Source organism: Branchiostoma lanceolatum, chromosome 7, assembly GCF_035083965.1.
Source record: "Branchiostoma lanceolatum isolate klBraLanc5 chromosome 7, klBraLanc5.hap2, whole genome shotgun sequence".
Taxonomy (NCBI): Eukaryota; Metazoa; Chordata; class Leptocardii; order Amphioxiformes; family Branchiostomatidae; genus Branchiostoma; species Branchiostoma lanceolatum.
In genome coordinates this window covers 2,403,402-2,422,327 of record NC_089728.1, presented here as the reverse complement: position 1 = coordinate 2,422,327, position 18,926 = coordinate 2,403,402, and the positions used below count along the sequence as shown (strand labels likewise).

Sequence of the window (18,926 nt, the reverse complement as noted above, 5' to 3'; positions counted from 1 at the left end):
TCAAGGATAAAAAGAGAGGAAGCTGGTGGGAAATTTTATCTGATAGAACATCTTCCCTTTCTAACTGTTGACTGCCGTGTTGGACTTTCCTATTTGGGATTATTCTTTAAATGCCAGAAGCAAAAAATCAAATTCACGTAAGTATGGTCTTAAAACCTAGACTAGTATACATGTATATTCTCCTTTCATGAAGTTACCATCAAACTCGGATTATTCACTGGATTGTCTTATTCTCTTATAATACACGAAACAAAATTAAGCCTTTTTTTATGCACAGCCCTTAATAAAGCCTTTATCGCTTACTTAAGAGGCATATCTAGAATGTCCTTGCTATCAATTTAAAAGTAACATTTTGTGATTATCTTTCATGGCTTTTAGCTGGCACTTTTTGTGTGCACCCCATCTCAAGAGCTTTCAATCGTTAACCAATTGTTTGGGCTCTGGCATATTGTTTTCTTTTTCCACTCGCTCACCATTCAAACCTCAGACTGTGCCCATATTCATGAACTGGGCTTTGTTTACAAATGAAGAGGAAAATTCAATTACGACCGTTTTGCGGTCACATAAGACAATTCTGCCGCGTCCCTGGACAACCCCCAGCCGTTGCCATGGCAACAGCATAAAGAGTGTTTAGAAACAATAAGTCGGCGGGGCGCAATGTTTACCTCCTCTTTTTTTTGTCGAAGCTCTTTTGTTTGGACATGTCAAAGGACCCCTGTAACGTTTCCCTTGTGAGTTACCCCGGTCCATCAAAACCCAAGCAGAATCCACAAAACAGGAAGAAAAACATGCATAATTGCAGGTATAAGTGGGGTTCCCTTTCTTTTTAATTGCACAATTTGGCACAATCGGATTTCTGCTGTAATTGCAGCGTTGGGTTGTCAGAATAATGGCCAGCATATTTACCTGTGCTGGGAAGTATTAATAGTTAATGCTCTTAAATTGCCTTAATGACAGCGGCAAACCCTGTTTTTAAGTGTAATTATTGGAGGCTTTGTGCAGTCTATTCAGGATTAGGCAACCCAGGAAGCTATTCTCACCAGCTGGTAGCCAAAATATCTGGGAGCAAAAGCACTAAAAACTTAGATGCCAATTATCTATAAACACAGTCAAAACTGTACAAATGACCACCACTACATAGGGACCACCTGGCCAATGTGACCACTTTTTGGTGTCCCTTAGATAATTTTTTTCCATGGACACAAGAATCCTGTTTAGTGACCACCTGTCCACATAGAAGAGACTGTATTGGTCCCCTGAGTGGTCTTCTTGGGCAGTTTTGACTTGAAAAGAAGTGTGTTTATTTGTAAGCCTCTTTCCTGTCGACCGTCTTTTTATCATATGTTTAACTAAAATCTTTACTTCAGCAAACATTAGAAAGAAGCTGCAATGCCAAATTTTCTGCTGGAGGAAGATGCCAGTATTGTACATTAACATTTGGAAGACAGAGATCATGTACAATTTGCAAAATAAAAAAATCAAGGAGGTTTCTGATTGGCACAATAGACGGAAGACACTACGTGGTGACATGCTTGAGCACACACACAACCGCCCGTAAGGCAGAGCCCTCTAGCAATCATAGCGGTACTGCAGGCACAATCATTCACACTGTCCATATATAAGGCACTGGCTTTGGTGAGAACTCAGAGCATTCCAACAATTTTTTGTCTGAATACCGCAATGATATTTCTTTCTTTTTTTTCAAAGGAGATTTCTGTTCCTTTCTTCTAAACGTCGACTTTTCTCCCAGAATTTAATCAATCAAGTTGTGTGACTTCACACCAAGACCTGATACCTGTTAACACACTTCTGCTAGCAGAACTGGAAGATCTGAGGAACTGGGAAACCCAACACATGTACAAACTACCACTCAGTAAGACCAAAAGGCACAGTGACTCGTTCGTTATGAGGACTCTGAGAGACCTTCAAAACCTAGTTTAAGGCTATATTTGTCTGTCCTTGATTGTCCAAAGTAACCTTTTTAATGTATATAAGCGCATAGATATGAATATTGTGATGTGTTTTTTTAAATCTGGTCCACTGAAATTTTTTGACATACTTCTGTAAGAAATCTAATGTAATTCAGGTGTGTCGTCAGACATACCTGCAATGTTGATTTCAGAATAAAGATTGATTGATTGATTGAACCATGGAAATGAGTTAAAGCAGCCCAAACTGAAATTGTGAAGCCTATTTCTGAGCTGTATCTTGAATCAGAAAAAAACAACCGAAACTTTCTTTTTCTGCAGCGATTTACCACATTTTCCAACCCTTATCCATTTGATGGAAATCTACATAGAATACCAAAAACCAAGGAAATACTTTGGTTTGGCCAAGACTGATCTTAGCTACCTTCAGTCTTGAAACAAGTTAGAAGATTTTCCATATCTTTGCAAAAGTTATCCTTTCAAATCTACATGCTCGTGTCCCTCCACTGCAAAACTTCGGTAAATCCATCGGAACAAAAAAACTATATCATCTGCAGAGATGTCATTCCATGACACCAAGTAATTTTCTTCATCCTCTGTTGCTAGGCAACAATCCGGTGATTGACAGCTCCAATCTCTGAGTTGACAGTTGCGCTGCCCTCTTCGGTTGACAAGGTTGACAGTTCTCGGAAGGATGCGGAGATACGGATCTAATTGGTTGAGTGTGGTCATGTGATCGGCGTAAGGAGGCCCCCCTTCACCAAGACGTCGTAATGCTTCTCGCGGAATGTCTTTAAGAAAGCGCTCATCTTCCCGGGTATCTTTGTCTTGCTCTGGAAACCTGGAGTAAACAGAAAAACAAAAACAGAAGTGTAAATATACATTCAAACACCTGTTAAAAGTGTGTGAGACATTGACCTGGTGAGTGATTAAGTTCTGAATTTGTAACTTTTCTGCCAAAAACAATAAGTATTGTTTTGTACTACAGTCGAACCTGCCCAAGAAGACCACTCAGGGGGCCAGTAAAATCTGGTCTATGTGGACAGGTGGTCACTATAGACAGGATTCTTAATGCTTGCATCAATGGGAAAAATTATCTAATTGGCCACCAAAAGTGGTCACAATGGCCAGGTGTTCCTTATGTAGAAATGGTCACTTGTTCAGGTTTGACTGTATCACAAATAAAATTGGCTGCCGTTTGTGTTACTAAGGCCAACAAATACAACAACAAAGGGACCAGTTAAGACAAGCTTGCTCAATAATTTTCCCTAAACTTAACTGACAGCACACAAAATACATTGTAACTTGACATGTTGGGACGCCAACTGCTACTACGAGAGGCTGTAATAACATCAGTACATTTCTGTTTTGGATCTTGACAACCTGTTAAACATGTCATAAGTTTATGCTTTGGTCCCATTTCCAATCCGGGGCACTGTCGGGCTGTTTGCAAAAACGAAAAATAAAGAATACATATCAAGGAAATACATAATGTATGATTAGAAGTAATCTTTTTACATTGATGGAGTCTTTTGTTGTCTTTCGTATCATATTTTTTGTTCCCAAATGCTGCCCCGCCGGGAACCCGCTTTAGAAATGTGACCGAAGCATTAATGGAACTCCCCTCATCATGGGCTTGGGAGTATGGGAGCTCTTCTAAACTAACTACGATGTCTACTTGAAAGTTCATCGTGTTGGTAGAAGTCATTCTGAATGGAGTTTAAAATGTAAATGCCAACACAATGAATTGGACTTACCCAAATTTTCAACTGATCAGCTACAGTCTTTGTCAAGGAGTGTAGCTGATCAGTCAAAAATTTGGGTACGTCCAATTTATTGTGTTGGCATCTACAGTTTAAACTCCATTCAGAATAACTAGGATGTCATTAGTACATTTCCGTTTTGGATCTTGACCTGTTAAACATGTCTGAGTGTCAAACTAGTTAGTTTACTGTGGCTCCCATACATGTACAAACTCTCCCCACACCACACCCCGACCAATCAAACCACGTGAACCGCATTGAAACTCCTATCAGCCATGACCCGACAAATCGCTTTCTAACTTGCGTTAACGACTACATCTGACCAAACAAACTCGCCAGTGAGATGGTGGAAGGTTTCAGCTTCCAAAAGATGTTTTCAGATTGACAATTTTGGCACTTTGGAAGTGATTGAATCCGCCCGCGATTTAACGTTTAGAGAAAAGTAGTAGAAACTTTTTTTTAACGTTAAATTGCGGGCGGATTCAATCACTTCCAAAGTGCCAAAATTGTCAATCTGAAAACATCTTTTGGAAGCTGAAACCTTCCACCATCTCACTGGCAAGTTTGTTTGGTCAGATGTAGTCGTTAACGCAAGTTAGAAGGCGATTTGTCGGGAAATGGCTGGTAGGAATCTGAGTTTCAATGCCTTTCACGTGGTTTGATTGGTCGGGGTGCACCATGAGAGTATGGGAGCCCTGATACTTACTACGACATCACTCAGGCTATGTTAAACAAGCAACATTAACCTTCACTTCACTGCTGAGTTAACCCTTCGGCACCAGGTTTGTAACAGTTACAGAGTCAGGCAGCAGGGAGAAGGTTAAACTACAAACAGGAAAACAAAGTGGCTCTCCTGTGATGCTGGAGACTCAGACGTCCACAGGAGAAAATTTGTTCTTAAACTTTTCTGCCCCAAACAATTCTCATAAAGAAGGCATTTAATTGTACTTTTTATCATGGTGTCTTTGAAAATAGAATTGGCTTGTCTGTAGGCATCAGGGAGAAGGTCATAGAGGGAAAAGCGGCTCTTCTCTGATTCTGGGAGACAGACGACCAAAAAAAGAGATAATTGTTCTACATTCCCAGACATGCAAAGTCCTCTCCAACGAGTCGTCATGGCAACCCAAGTGAGACAAAAGAAGTCGAACAAAAGGCTACCCACAAAGACGCATCCACAGATGGCCCCGGCTTTAAAACAACATGCAAATTCCTCCTCAGAATGAGAGCATAACAAATGGATTAGAGTTGGGCGTGAAGGAATTAGCATGGACGCTTCCCACTCCGCGCAAAGTAGCGGAGAGCGCTAATTGTCACATAAAGTACAACGGAGGGCCCATACGAGCCGGGCTGGGAATTGAGGGGGAGCGTTTTTGCCGCTAATAAACGACCTTTCCCAAAGACTCGGTCGAGCAGAGGGCAGCGCCGCTCTGACCCGGCGGCTTGCGTAACCCCCTGATCATCTTGACCTCTTGTATCGCCTCATTTTGCGCGGCCACTTTGCAAAGAAAACCCATCAAAATCATCCCTAAATTGGTTCTACTTCGCCGGCCACGCTCGCTTGCCCAAATTGCATACTCTTGTCTGTCTAAACGCCTGACCCTGAATCTTGGCCCCTCGCGGACAGCTCACAGACGAACAAGCTCGCTAATTCACGCCCGAATCTTCGTTTGACATCAAATTATTGAGGACATACTTTTGATGCGAGGATTTGTGGCCGCCGCAAAAAAAAAGCGACGCGGCGATATCGCGGGGAAACTGTAATCTTCGGCGGAGGTTCCCGACGCGTCTTCCCATAACTCCGGGTCTGATGTGTTTTTCTTCAATTTGCCTCCCCACTGATTTCGACTGTGCGCTTTCATTTGACATCAAATTACGGCGAATGGAACATGATGTGCGGATTTGCCATGGTTCCATAACCGAGGTAATGTCAGGACCGCGCAGAAATGGAAATATAATTCCCGCCCTGTCACATGTAAAACACAGCGCAGGCTTAATAACAGGGGGGGATCTGTAAGACACAAGACCTTTATGACAAACTCGACTTGTACAGAACTTTGGCAATAAGCATCATAACACTTACAAGGGCACTTACAACTTCTCTATATCCTACTAAATACAGGTTGAAGACAATTGAAGGATTTTGTGCTGCCAAAAATGGAAGACAAGATAAAATGACTATCTATATGAACTATAACTTAGTATAAGATGACTAATATGAAGAGCAATATGTAAGATTTTCTCAAAAAATCAATGGGGTCTCCATTCAAATGTAATAACAGAGGTATATATAAAAAAGTTGGATATCTTGTCCCTTTCTTTGGTTTTTGAAGTGAGGATTGAATCTTGAAGCAAGTTACAAAGGTAGCATTCCGAAACCTGAGAGGGACGGAGGTCAAGGACATGGAAAATGGCAAATAAAATCAAGGGATGGACAGGAGTCAAAATTTTCTTGACTTCCTCTCCTTGGATCTAAAAATAGAAGAGTCCATGTAACCACACATAACATCACAGACCCACACACAAACCCCTGCCCACCCACAGTGGAGACTAACCCACACACAAACACCTGTCCACCCACAGTGGAGACTAACCCACACGCAAACACCTGTCCACCCACAATGGAGACTAACCCACACACAAACACCTGTCCACCCACAGTGGAGACTAACCCACACGCAAACACCTGTCCACCCACAATGGAGACTAACCCACACACAAACACCTGTCCACCCACAGTGGAGACTAACCCACACACAAACACCTGTCCACCCACAGCAGAGACTAACCCACACACAAACACCTGTCCACCCACAGTGGAGACTAACCCACACACAAACACCTGTCCACCCACAGTGGAGACTAACCCACACGCAAACACCTGTCCACCCACAATGGAGACTAACCCACACACAAACCCCTGCCCACCCACAGTGGAGATCTAGACTAACCCACACACAAACCCCTGCCCACCCACAGTGGAGACTAACCCACACACAAACACCTGTCCACCCACAGCAGAGACTAACCCACACACAAACACCTGTCCACCCACAGTGGAGACTAACCCACACGCAAACACCTGTCCACCCACAATGGAGACTAACCCACACACAAACACCTGTCCACCCACAGTGGAGACTAACCCACACACAAACACCTGTCCACCCACAGCAGAGACTAACCCACACACAAACACCTGTCCACCCACAGTGGAGATCTAGACTAACCCACACACAAACCCCTGCCCACCCACAGTGGAGACTAACCCACACACAAACACCTGTCCACCCACAGTGGAGACTAACCCACACACAAACACCTGTCCACCCACAGTGGAGACTAACCAACACACAAACACCTGTATACCCACAAAATGGTATGATGGACAGCATCATACCATTGTAGACATTTCTGTATCTGTATCTATATAGCCGGTATAACCGCCATTCGGCGTAACACACCAGCTTCGACCACACACTTGGATCCACATTTGCAGGTCCACAGAGAGGAGTGACCCTGCATATATCATAAGTCATAAATATACATTATCATACATAGTGTTGAACCACAGTGAGATCCACATGTACAGGTATAACAGATATAGGAAAAATGGAGATCTGTGTAAATCCACACAGGAGAGTGACCATAACCATCCACACATATCAATACCCAAGTTGTAAATACAGACACCTGTCGACCCACAGTGGAGACTAACCCAGTATCCACCTGTATTAACGACAATGTAGACATTTGTAGATCTACAGAGAAGACCCATGACCATCCACATTATCAGTACCCAAGTTGTAAATACACAAACAGCTGTTGACCCACAGTGGAGAGTGACCCAGTATCCACACACATGGCAGTGAAAGTATCAATATCGCTGCCCTGGAGGATGGCAGGTACAGCCAGGTGTGGGCTCACCTTGGCCCAATAACGGACACCCCCCTCTAGGCACATGTGTTTGTCTTACTCGCATAAGGCCACACCAATCTTATTGGTTGGTTGTCGGATTTTAGAAATAACGATAAATTGAAATGTTACCAAGAAAATAGAGTCTGATGGCTGAACCTTGGAGTGAAACACACTACATGTCTGTGCTGTTTATGCTACTAATAACTTATGTCCCAAGAGACCTGTATTCAAAAGCTGGACATAAACCATGTCATCATGACCGGAAACGTTAGCAGGTGAGATTAACTGGTTATGTAAAACGAATCTCCTATATCCTATTTACAGTATACGTTGTAGTCTCCAGATGCATGTACAATATATGTTGCTCATTGCTGCTTCACAATACAACCTGGGACTCTAATGAAATAAAACAATCTGCAGTCAATAGCCAATGAGAAAACACCGTACATCAGGTCTGTACTACTAGTGTGACAGAAGTCATTGTTTTCATTGACAGCAAGAATGTGTAACAGTTGTTCGCTGTGGTTTCATACTCCATCCTGGGGCCCTTTAAACAAATCCCCCCTCCGTAGCTTACTCATCAAATTAATCTAATCAACACATTCAATCTAAAGTTGTTAGCTCATGAAAAATCACTTTGCCTGGTCTGTCATATGATTATCAAGTAAAGTTGTTTGCTCACAACAAAGATGTGCTGTTCGCAAGGGTTTGTTACTGTAACCTGGGACCCTTAAAACAAATCCTCTTCATAGCTTACCCATAAAACTAGTCAAACTAACACAATCTACCGTCCACAACCAATGAGACAAACACTACATCAAGCCTGTAATATGAATAAAAAATCATTAACAGCAAGGATGTATTCTTCGCTGCGGTTTCCCACCACGACCTGGGACCCTTAAAACAAATCCCCCCTCCCCACAGTACCGTTAAACTAACTAAATAAAGACAATCTACAGTCCACAACCAATGAGAAACACTACACCGAATCTGTGATATGAAGGAGAGTGTTTGTTAGCGGAGAGCGGGGGTGATTCCTCGTCTGTAGGTGGATGATAAAGACCGAACGAGGCCCGTTAGATGAAACTTTGCCCCTGGACATCGGGGACAGGCGTTTATCCCGCCGTAAGGAAGGTGCCGAAATAATAAAGTTCCGCGGAATTAATCAAAGAGGCTTTCTTTTCACCGAGAGCGAACCGGCGTGACGGTGGCTTCGCGATTGTCGTAGCGTCGCGCACCTGGAATTTGCGAGGGGCACAGGTGTGTGGAACGATTATCTTCGACTTTGAAAATTCATAAGAACTGACTTGGAAGTATATTTATTGGATGAAAGTGGATAGAAGTCTAAAAAGAACCGGACAAGATTTGTCAGGGAGATGTGACAATATGTGAAAAAAAACACTAAAATGCCATTAGACTGTGGGTGCTGTAGTTTCATCAGGTTGGTAAGTCACTGCATAACAAAGTACCCAACCAAGTGTTTTATTCAAGCCTTAGTTAGTTAGAGAAGAAATACTGTGCAAAGACATAGTCAGAAGCTGTAAAATACAATAATTGCAAAGCATAACATAGGCTTTTGCTTCTTTTCAATTTTAGAACATTAAACCTCTTTTACTTTCGATACAAAGCCAGAATACAATTGAGACCATATTATATACTAGCCCTGCTGACAAACCCAAAACAAGAGTATGTTAGTTATAATTTACTGCTACTAGTGCTAGATCAGAATAACTGTCTAAAATAAACATTGAATAGTGTAGTGTTTAGTCTAAGTTATGTTGAAATCATTAGCATTGTTAAAGGCAAAGGCATATATGTCTTGATATTTAGTACTGCTTAAGAACTTGCCATACATTGTACCCACCCTACCTATTACATTTGTTGCGCAATAAAGTTTGAAATTGAAAAATTGAATAAACAACAACAAATCGGCACCATACCCTGCTTCTACTGTGGCCTAAGATACAACCCCAGCCACTTTGTTTATGGTCACCGCAGACTCTCTTAAGCGACAAAATAAAGTAACCCCTGAGGTGTTAGGCCTTTAGGGAAGGAGGATTATCGACTTTCATGTACAACAGAGATAGAAGCACGCCTGCTGATGTTGTTCTTTGTTCTTAGACTTGTACTGACCCTTGTTACATCTGTGAGTTATAGCGGTGATTAAGCCTGTCGTAAGAAGACTGGGAGGTCGTCTTAATCATATTTGGAGACACTGCGCCAAAACAACAACACAGGGTGATGGTTTCTTTATGAAATTTTGCATTGAATTTGTCTGCATTCACTCCTGTCTGAGCACTAGATTAAACAAACACTGAGATACATGAAATTGATTGTTTAGAAGGACAAAGCTAATGTTGGTTTGCTGAAGTTGTTCTTTGTTGTGAGACATGTATTGACCCTGAGCAGTGGGTTATACCAGTGATTAAGGGTGTCTTAGAAGAAATCCTCTTGATCATATTTGAAGACACTGTCACAGTGGCAAAACAACAACACAGGGTGCTGGTTTCTTGATAAAATTCTGCATTGAATTCTTAACTGTTGGCAGTCGCTCCTGTCTGATCACTGATTTAAACGAAGACTGAGATAATTGCCTAAAATCAGAACAAAGCTAATGTTGGCTTGCTGATGTTGTTCTTTGTTTTGAGACATGTACTGACCCTTATCTGTGAGTTATAGTGGTGTTTAAGGGTGTCGTAAGAAGACTGGGAAGTCGTCTTCAGCATATTTGAAGACACTGCCACAGTGGCAAAACAACGACACAGGGTGCTGGCTTCTTAATAAAATTCTGCATTGAAAAATTTGAAGTCACTCCTGTCTGAGCACTGTTTTAAACGAAGACTGAGATAATTGCCTAAAATCAGAACAAAGCTAACGTTAGCTTGCTGATGTTGTTCCTTGTTCTTAGACATGTACTGATCCTGAGCAGTGAGATATAACAGTGATTAAGGGTGTCTAAGAAGAAGACATTGTGGCAAAACAACGACACAGAGCGATTATATCTTAACTAAAATTCTGCATCCAATTCTTAACATATTAGGATAAACATTGACTAAGATGATTCCTTGTTTGAATAAGATGACAATGGCTAACATTGACTTGCTGATATTGTTCTTTGTTCTAAGACACTCTAGTGACCTTGAGTGATGAGTTACAGCAGTGCCCTAAGGAGGATGGCAAGCTATCTTCTTATGCTTGAAGACAACATGGAGCAGGCAAACAAATAGATCATGACTAAATTATATGTATACATTGTTTAAATGGCTATAAGATAAAGCATGTGTGAGGGTTGTGAGGTTGTCAATAAATAAGCTTCCAAACTCTGATGTTTTTGTGATGTTTTTCTACATTGTATTTCACATCAAAAATAAATGCCTCCCTCTTGAATAAATACATATTGATAATTGTGCATTTAGTTTACCCATATTTATGTTTGCATGTCCTATATGGTGTTTATGTTAAGCTTCTAACTCTTTAGAATGTATAATATTTCCATGTTTTTTTTTATATACTCGAAATAAAGAATAAATGAATTGCACAATTGTCAGTAGCATGCCATCAACACTGTGAACTAACACAGCTTATATATGAGCTCTTAATTGACTTTTTGAATTGGTTTTCTACATTTTTTTCTGAATAACGGGTATCTCTTTGTACATATCTTCACCATTTTTATCATCATCTTGTGAAACATGAATCCAGAGACATGTCCAACATGCCTAAAACACTGTGATCTAACGCTACAAATGAGCTCTTAAATTATTGTTTTCTAAATAACAGGCATCTCTTTGTACATTATCTTCACCATTTCTACGTAGGAAAGTAGACACCTGTCCAACATGCCACCAACACAGTGAACTAACGCAACAAAAGAGCTCTTAAATTATTCTATAACCGTTTTCTGCATTGTTTTCTAAATAACAAGTTATGTATCTCTTTCTACATATCTTTACCATTTTTATCACCTGTGGTGCGCTATGAAAATACTCTCTAAATAACAGGTATATCTCCTACATATCTTTTGCAATTGTGGTAAAGAATTACACACTATACAGTTTGAAACGGGAAAGTACTAGTAGCGACCTGTCCAACATGCCACCAGTGCTGTAAACTAACAGGACAAATGATCTCCTAAATGTTCCTTGTTCCCCCCAACAGATACGTTACAGGCCAATCCGGCTTATCGACAGCCCTGTCCACAGTGATCTGGATACAATATGTCAGTCTCCCTGCGTTAGCAGAACTAGAGCAGCTCCCTGATGTGGTGTGTGCGCGGGCCGGGCACTGATTAACTGGACACGGACTTGATGAAAAATATTTCATTTCTAATTCCTTTTACAGTCAATATATGGGGAGGTGGCGGGGGTCGATTTTCGGGGGGAGAAATTACGGAGAATTGATGTATGTTGATGAATCTGGCCGGGGATTCTTTCTCGTGAAAAGCGGTGTAAACATCTTGATGACGGATGGGGAGGTGGGCACGCAGGTAAGGCCGTACTGACGTGATTATATGGACGACATCCTCTGGCCACCCCAAAACTGATGCGAGCATTAAAAAAAATAAGTTTATTGCAAGTTCTTGCCCGTAGGCTAATTGCAAGTACATGAAACATGGAAGGACGGACAGACAATTGGTAACAATACAGCATGTGACTATTCTAGTTCAAATACTAACACTAAATTCTATCTTATTTGGGTTTGACTTCTACGTGGAAGACGACTGCTCCCACTTTTTCTGTAATGTGTGGGTTTTGTGATGTTAACAGCAGAGTAGTTTTCTTTTGTTCTGTAAACATAGAGAAGTTTGGATGGAATTTGCTGGCCTTTTGTTTCAATATATTCTATAAAAAGAGTTGGCAGAAAGAAAAGTTACCTTCGTAATGAAGTCTAAGTGGTCAGAAAGGTTGAATAAAATTGATGACTGAACACATGGTTTTCCAATTTCTAATTTTTCATGTTTGGTCTTTCATATCTTCTTCTTTTACTCCGAAGAATTTCACTCATTACTATCCATTTTCCAATTTTTTTTGCAATTTAGGGAATACATTTGCTCATTTTGCAGCTTCTTTGTATGATTTATAGCATGGCAGCAAACTTTTTTTTTAAACGTCCAAAAATTGATGCGCAAGCGAATGTAAGCCATATAATGAAGTCAGTGTGGCCTAACCGTGGATGATAACGGGATTTATCAGTCGCCTGTCAAAGTGGCAGGAAATCCTGGCCGACTTTTTTAACAACCTTATCGTTGGGTGAAACGAAATGTCATTAATGAGAAATGGTGAAAATTACGTGGAAAGGTTTGTAGTAATTGAACTCAGTCTTCATCAAGTCATGCACTGCCTGTTGACCATGTGTGTCACTGTCACCCTGTCCCAAACCCAAAGGTACACTCGGGTTAAGGTCTTTTGTTTAGGGTTGTTGACTTACATGTAGAACGTAAACTTTAAGGTTCTAGCTTGAAATCTCTTTCCTATACTGGAACCTTTCGACACACTTGTAAAGAGGAGATCTAGAAGGGGCTCAAAACATGTCAAAACTCAGTCTGCATGGAGTCACTGCCTGCATGCTGACCCTGTGTGTCAACCTGTCCCCCTGTAGCCTCCCCCCTCACCGACAGGACCCCCCTCCCCTTACACATACCACCCTGTATTCATCCGCCAGTCTGTTTGGCTCCCATCTTATCTGGCCATTTATGTGTCATACGAACCCCGCAAAGAGCAGTAAACTTTACACATGTGCAATGCAAGAGTCCTACCCCCCTGTAGCCTCCCCCCTCACTGACAGGACCCCCCCTACCCTTACACATACTACCCTGTATTCATCCGCCCGTCTGTTTGGCTCCAGTTTTATCCCGTACCTCACCTGGCGCGTGACCCTCGAGAGGGCCGTTACGGCGCCCAGATTTCCCCGATAATTCCCGCATTAGGAGCTCATGGACACCCTGTGACAAATCCCACTGATATTACGCCACCAAAATTAATTCGGTGTCGTTGGCGAAATGACAAGTGCGCGTGCCCCGGGGTACCGTTACAGGCCACCTCTCTAATAGCAACTTTTTTATGGGCTGGTGCTCATCATCGGCAGATTACATGTACCTAAATACGACCATCCAATACACTAACCACGGGGACAAAATGAGAGAACTTTGACGAATTCTAATTGAAAAAGTATCTAATTTCCATTTACATTTTGGTGATTGCCCTATATACTTTTATGAGCATATATAATTGAACGAATATACAGTTTTTCTGTCAGTTTTATGCAGATATTGTAATGTTAGAGTATTTTGTTACCATCTGAGGTTTGTGATTCTACAAGCATAGTACTATCATACTAGCCAAGTATCATACTAGCCAATATTTTACGGTGCTGTTCAACATCACTAAATTACATGTACCTAAAAACAACCATCCAATGCACAGAATCATATTTCAAAAATGAGTAAAATTTGAAAAAATCCAATTTCTATTTGCATTTTCCATTATTTGCCCTAAATTCTTTAATTAATTACCAATGGGTTTTTTTCCACGTTTTTCACGTTTAATCAGCATACTATTATAGTTGTTGCCAAGATGGGCAAATGGGTAGTCTTTCTCTAGATTGTAACAGTCTTTGGTAAATATCCCTATGTGTCTTTTCGAGCATGATAGAAACTACCAGGTACTATTAATTCTTTTATGGCCTTTTATACACTTGAACCATAATTGCAACATTAGTTCCTAAATGCAATCATCCAATGATATTCAAGGGAAAAAATGTTGATCTGCTGTATATGCGTATAATGATTCCCTTATATTTCCTTCTATTCAGCAATGTTTACATCATAAATGACCGCCTTTTTCTGCTTGTTTGGAACAGATACGGTTACTCTGTAATCATCCCTGGAGTATAAAGCAATGATTTTTTCTATTTTTTATTTATTTTTCTTATTTAGAACATATTTTAGAATGCCTTAGTCGTTACCTTTTGTTTATTCAGAACTGAGGAACATTCTTGACGCATCCGTAGGTAAACTTTATTCTTTTCGTTGAAAAAGGGCAGTTGGATGGACGCCCGAAACGTTCGATATTTTTCGTATTTTGTCCAGTAGTAATGTTTAAATTGTACCACTCAATGATGGCAAGATTTGTTGGTACCCTTCTACGTACATCATAACAACTTTTTTACGGTCCCTCCCTCATCATCACAACTTTATTCTACGTACCTAAATACGACCATCCAATGATGTAACCACAGGAAAACATAACAATAAAATTTGTAATATTCAACTGCTTTGATAATATCTGTTTTCATTTCCATTCACACTCAGTGATTCACATTTGTAGGCACATTGGTCGTGGTTAATGACACCCCAAATTGCTGGATTTTCTGTCGGTTTGGGACAGATTATATCACTTTCTACATGGACGTCCTCGCTTTGTGACTTTTGAAGCACCATGGGCACCAGGTCTGGAGATTCCTTAAACATGAACATATTATACACAGATTTCTAAAAGATAATGTGAACTTTGTCACACATTCTACACAAATTGGATGAAAACTGATTTTAACATTTACGTTAAATGCTGGCCATCCTAAAAAGCACACCTTTCTTTTGTCAATCTAGGATTGATATCACATCTTATGTCCAAGCTTGGTTAGAATCTTGAAAAAAGACAATTGCTTTGAATTAACAAAACCAACTTGGAATATGTCCACAGAAACCATTGTGCACAACTCTACAAGTAGCTGTTCAAGCACACCTTTTTTTGTCAGTCCAGAATCGTCATCATTACATTTTCAGGATGCTGAGCTACTGTTTTATACCAATGAATGTCACTGCTATGGCAAACTAATGTCCATACTGGTTTACTTCAAAATCTTGAACAAAGATCTTTGCTTTGAAAATTATAGAATGAAGTTGGAATCTACATGTATGCACAGAAACTACAGCAATTGTATATGATGATTGTAACATCTACAACAAGCTTAAGAGGTGTTTATAACTGCATTGGACCAGAATCATCAATGCATTATACAAGTCGTAAAAACAAGATCATTGCTCCAAAATAACAAAATCAAGCTGAACGATTGGCATAGTAACTAATTAAAATGATGGTCACCTCTACACCTTTTTGTCCTTGCAGAATCGTTACTATTAAACTTTAAGGAAGCTGCTTTTTACTTCTATCAGGAGGAATGAATGGGGTAGCCATTATAATAGCACACTGATGTCCAGGCTTGTTTACCATTGCATCTTTAACAAAGATAATTGCTCTGAAATTAACATTACAAAATCACCTTGGATTGTATGCACAGAAACTACAACAATTGTGACTGACGGTCACCTCTACAAGAGGTGTTTGAGTGCGTCTTTTTGATGACCAATATCGACCTTATTAAAGTTTCAGGAAGCTGCTGTATGGTTGTATAAGGAGGAATGGGACGGCTATTGTAGGCTAATGTCCAGCGTGTCCGGAGAAACCATTACCCCGGCACACCGCAAAATGACTCAATCAAAGAGGGGATCTCCAGTTAATTTGAAATTGCATATTTCTGGCATTCCATCCCACCAAGGGCCCATTTCCCCCCTCCCACGATCTGACCTCTGCCCTGATGATGAACTTTCTAACTGGACCTGGAGTCTGCGGATGATGGGAATCTACCTCTTCTGATTGGAGGAGATCCCGCCCTTCAGTCATCTCCATGGCGACGGGTTAAACTCCCGAATCCCACCAGTTTATTCACAATAAGGCAAGTTTTCTGTTTTGGGGCCTCAATCATGACAACTTTGTCATCTCTGATCCGGCAATCATAATAAAGTGTCAAGATCTTATTTGAACGTGTGGTTTTATCAGAGGTCCCATTCCAGGTGCGGTTGGCCACTAAGCTCCAACACGCATGTAGCAATTTTGGGTTTACAATGTTGCAACTTTGTAGCGACTTCAGTAGATTTGTATCAGTTTCTCCTATTAAAAAAGCTTTAAACCTTTGTGTGTGTAGCTAGGATGGTGTCCATTAATTTTACATCTTGAAAATTCTTTTTCGGTAAACAATTGTAGCAATGTCTCATCGATGTTGCTGTTACAAACATCATGACTCTACAAGTATGGGCTCGTAAAAGACTACAGTCAAAGAAATATTGGACATGTTCAGCTTAAATGGAATTCATTATAGGTTATATATGAACGTCAAATACACTGTATATATTATAGCATCGAAGCAATCCTAGCAATGATGACTTGCTTAATCTTCAAAGAAACAAACTTTCTGTCCAATTTTCTTACCCAGAATGAAAACAACTCACATCGACCAACACGCATGTAATAAAACCCTGCATCATTTTGATATATATATAATAAATGGATGTAATTTCTGGTCAAAGATGCGGCAAAATCAGATGTCTACCTCACAAAACTGGATCTTTCTGCTGGATGACCAAATATACATTTATGTCTGACAAGTACTAATATGTTCTATGTATGATAATGTTTTGCTGCGTGAAGATCTCAGTCAATTATATTGAATCTACTTGACATCTGTGGCCTGGCATTTGTACAACATGTAAGCGATATGCAAAACAAGAAATTTGAACTCCGCATGACTCCAATAATGATGATTGCATGTACTTCTCATAATTGCCATCGGGAAATGATGAATACCTGAAATTTTTCTCTCGCATAATAAATTGTGTTTTGTGGTGATCACCTGTCGTTAATGACGCTTTTTCCATTTTGGGTCTGATTGCCGAGAAATTTGGTCAATCATAATTATAGCTTCTTCTAAAATGATCTTTCGAATCAAAACGCATCAAATCATGACGTTGGGATATATGTGTGTGCGATACAATCATATAACAACTAAAATACATTTTCATAAAGCTAAAAAAACTGCAGAAAGTTCCTTTCTTCGACTGGAATACGTATAACAAGAGAAGCAAGCCAGAAGTGTACGTTATTGGTAAGTGCGGGTACCCGATGACAGCTATCAATTTTCATTCTGAGAATTGATGTTATGGAAATGGTGACAAATATCTAGAATAAGAATAAAAAACATGGCTAATTTCTTAATTACATAGTGTAGAATAAAAAATTACACGAAGCCCCTAAATCAGGAAGTGTGAACGTCATATTTATACATCATGATTTAGATTGAATTGATGGATAATTGAAAAAACACAATCGGATACACGTAGATAGATTTGATAACAGACAACAAAGTGCTGGACACAATACGTGTAATCTAGACTTGAGAAAAAAATATGTTTTTCTACGGATGAATATACCAAAGTGACCAAGTACAAATACTAAAGAGTATGATGTTAACTTTGAACATGATCAGTTAGACATAATTCACACATAATTCATAAGTCAACGCTGACTAAAAGAACTATATAATTATGTAATAATGCGAAAGCAATAATGATGCAAAAGATATCAAACTTTCTCATTATCATCACTTCTTTTACTTCATGAAAGTTCAGAGATGATATTGTATAAATATGTACTGATTGTTTGATATGGCTGATTAGCCCTTTATAATAACCTAACCTTTGTGATATTATAATAAACCTTTGTTATATAATAACAAACTTATGATAATGTATTAATACATATCAACCATAGATGAAACATCCAAACTTTGCTTTGATTGCATATTATGTGGTTATATTTTTCTAATTAGCGCTTACAATTACATTACCTTTGTTATATAACAACAAACTTAAAAGACTATTAGCCTCTGATGGCATTTAGAAACTTTGTTATGACTGCATAGTATGTTGTTTCTTTTCTAATTAGCATTACTTTACTAACGAAGTGGGAAAATGGTGACTTGTAATTTTTGGAACAGCCAATGAAAAAGCCTGAAAATCAATTGCCCTTTCCTCAGAAGGAACTGCATCAAATTAGATTTTTAAATTGAAAGTTACAAGTTACTTCCTTTGTTAACACGACAGAAGACTATAGATTAGCTTTCCTAACATTTTACAAAGAAGTGTAATCAGACAAAGTTAAGAGATAAAACTTTGTTCCAACACAATATACATTGTAAGTAACTACATACCAACACAGATGAGCTTTCATGCAATTAGAATTTTTCAGTTTTATCATAACTGTGCATCATTATAATTTTGTTGTATGGTATTTTTTGTTTTGCTTTCGTCTGTCAAACTTCTTTAAAGCATAAAAGATCAAGTTTGGAGTCATCTTTCTTTAAAAATTTGTCAATTTTTGCACAACATCTCATTTTTTCTGGCCTGTCCTCTACTAGCATCATTACTGTTTAGCAATGTAGCTTGAAGGATACAAAATGTGTTTTGCATTTTTGGTGTCCATTGTGA

At 39.7% G+C, this 18,926-nt stretch overlaps 1 protein-coding gene across 2 annotated transcripts in view; it reads right to left on the bottom strand.

Annotated features, from left to right (window-relative positions):
• Positions 1 to 2,176: 2,176 nt before the first annotated feature.
• The window catches only part of LOC136438533 (thiamine-triphosphatase-like), a 96,345-nt gene continuing 79,595 nt past the window's right edge, over positions 2,177 to 18,926 (bottom strand). Inside the window, exon 2 of one of the 2 annotated variants that reach the window (XM_066433351.1) lies at positions 2,177 to 2,769. In XM_066433351.1, coding sequence (XP_066289448.1) covers positions 2,657 to 2,769 — 113 coding nt within the window. In that variant the 3' untranslated portion in view covers positions 2,177 to 2,656. The remainder of the gene's footprint in view (positions 2,770 to 18,926) is intronic. The other variant, XM_066433353.1, reaches the window with a different exon arrangement.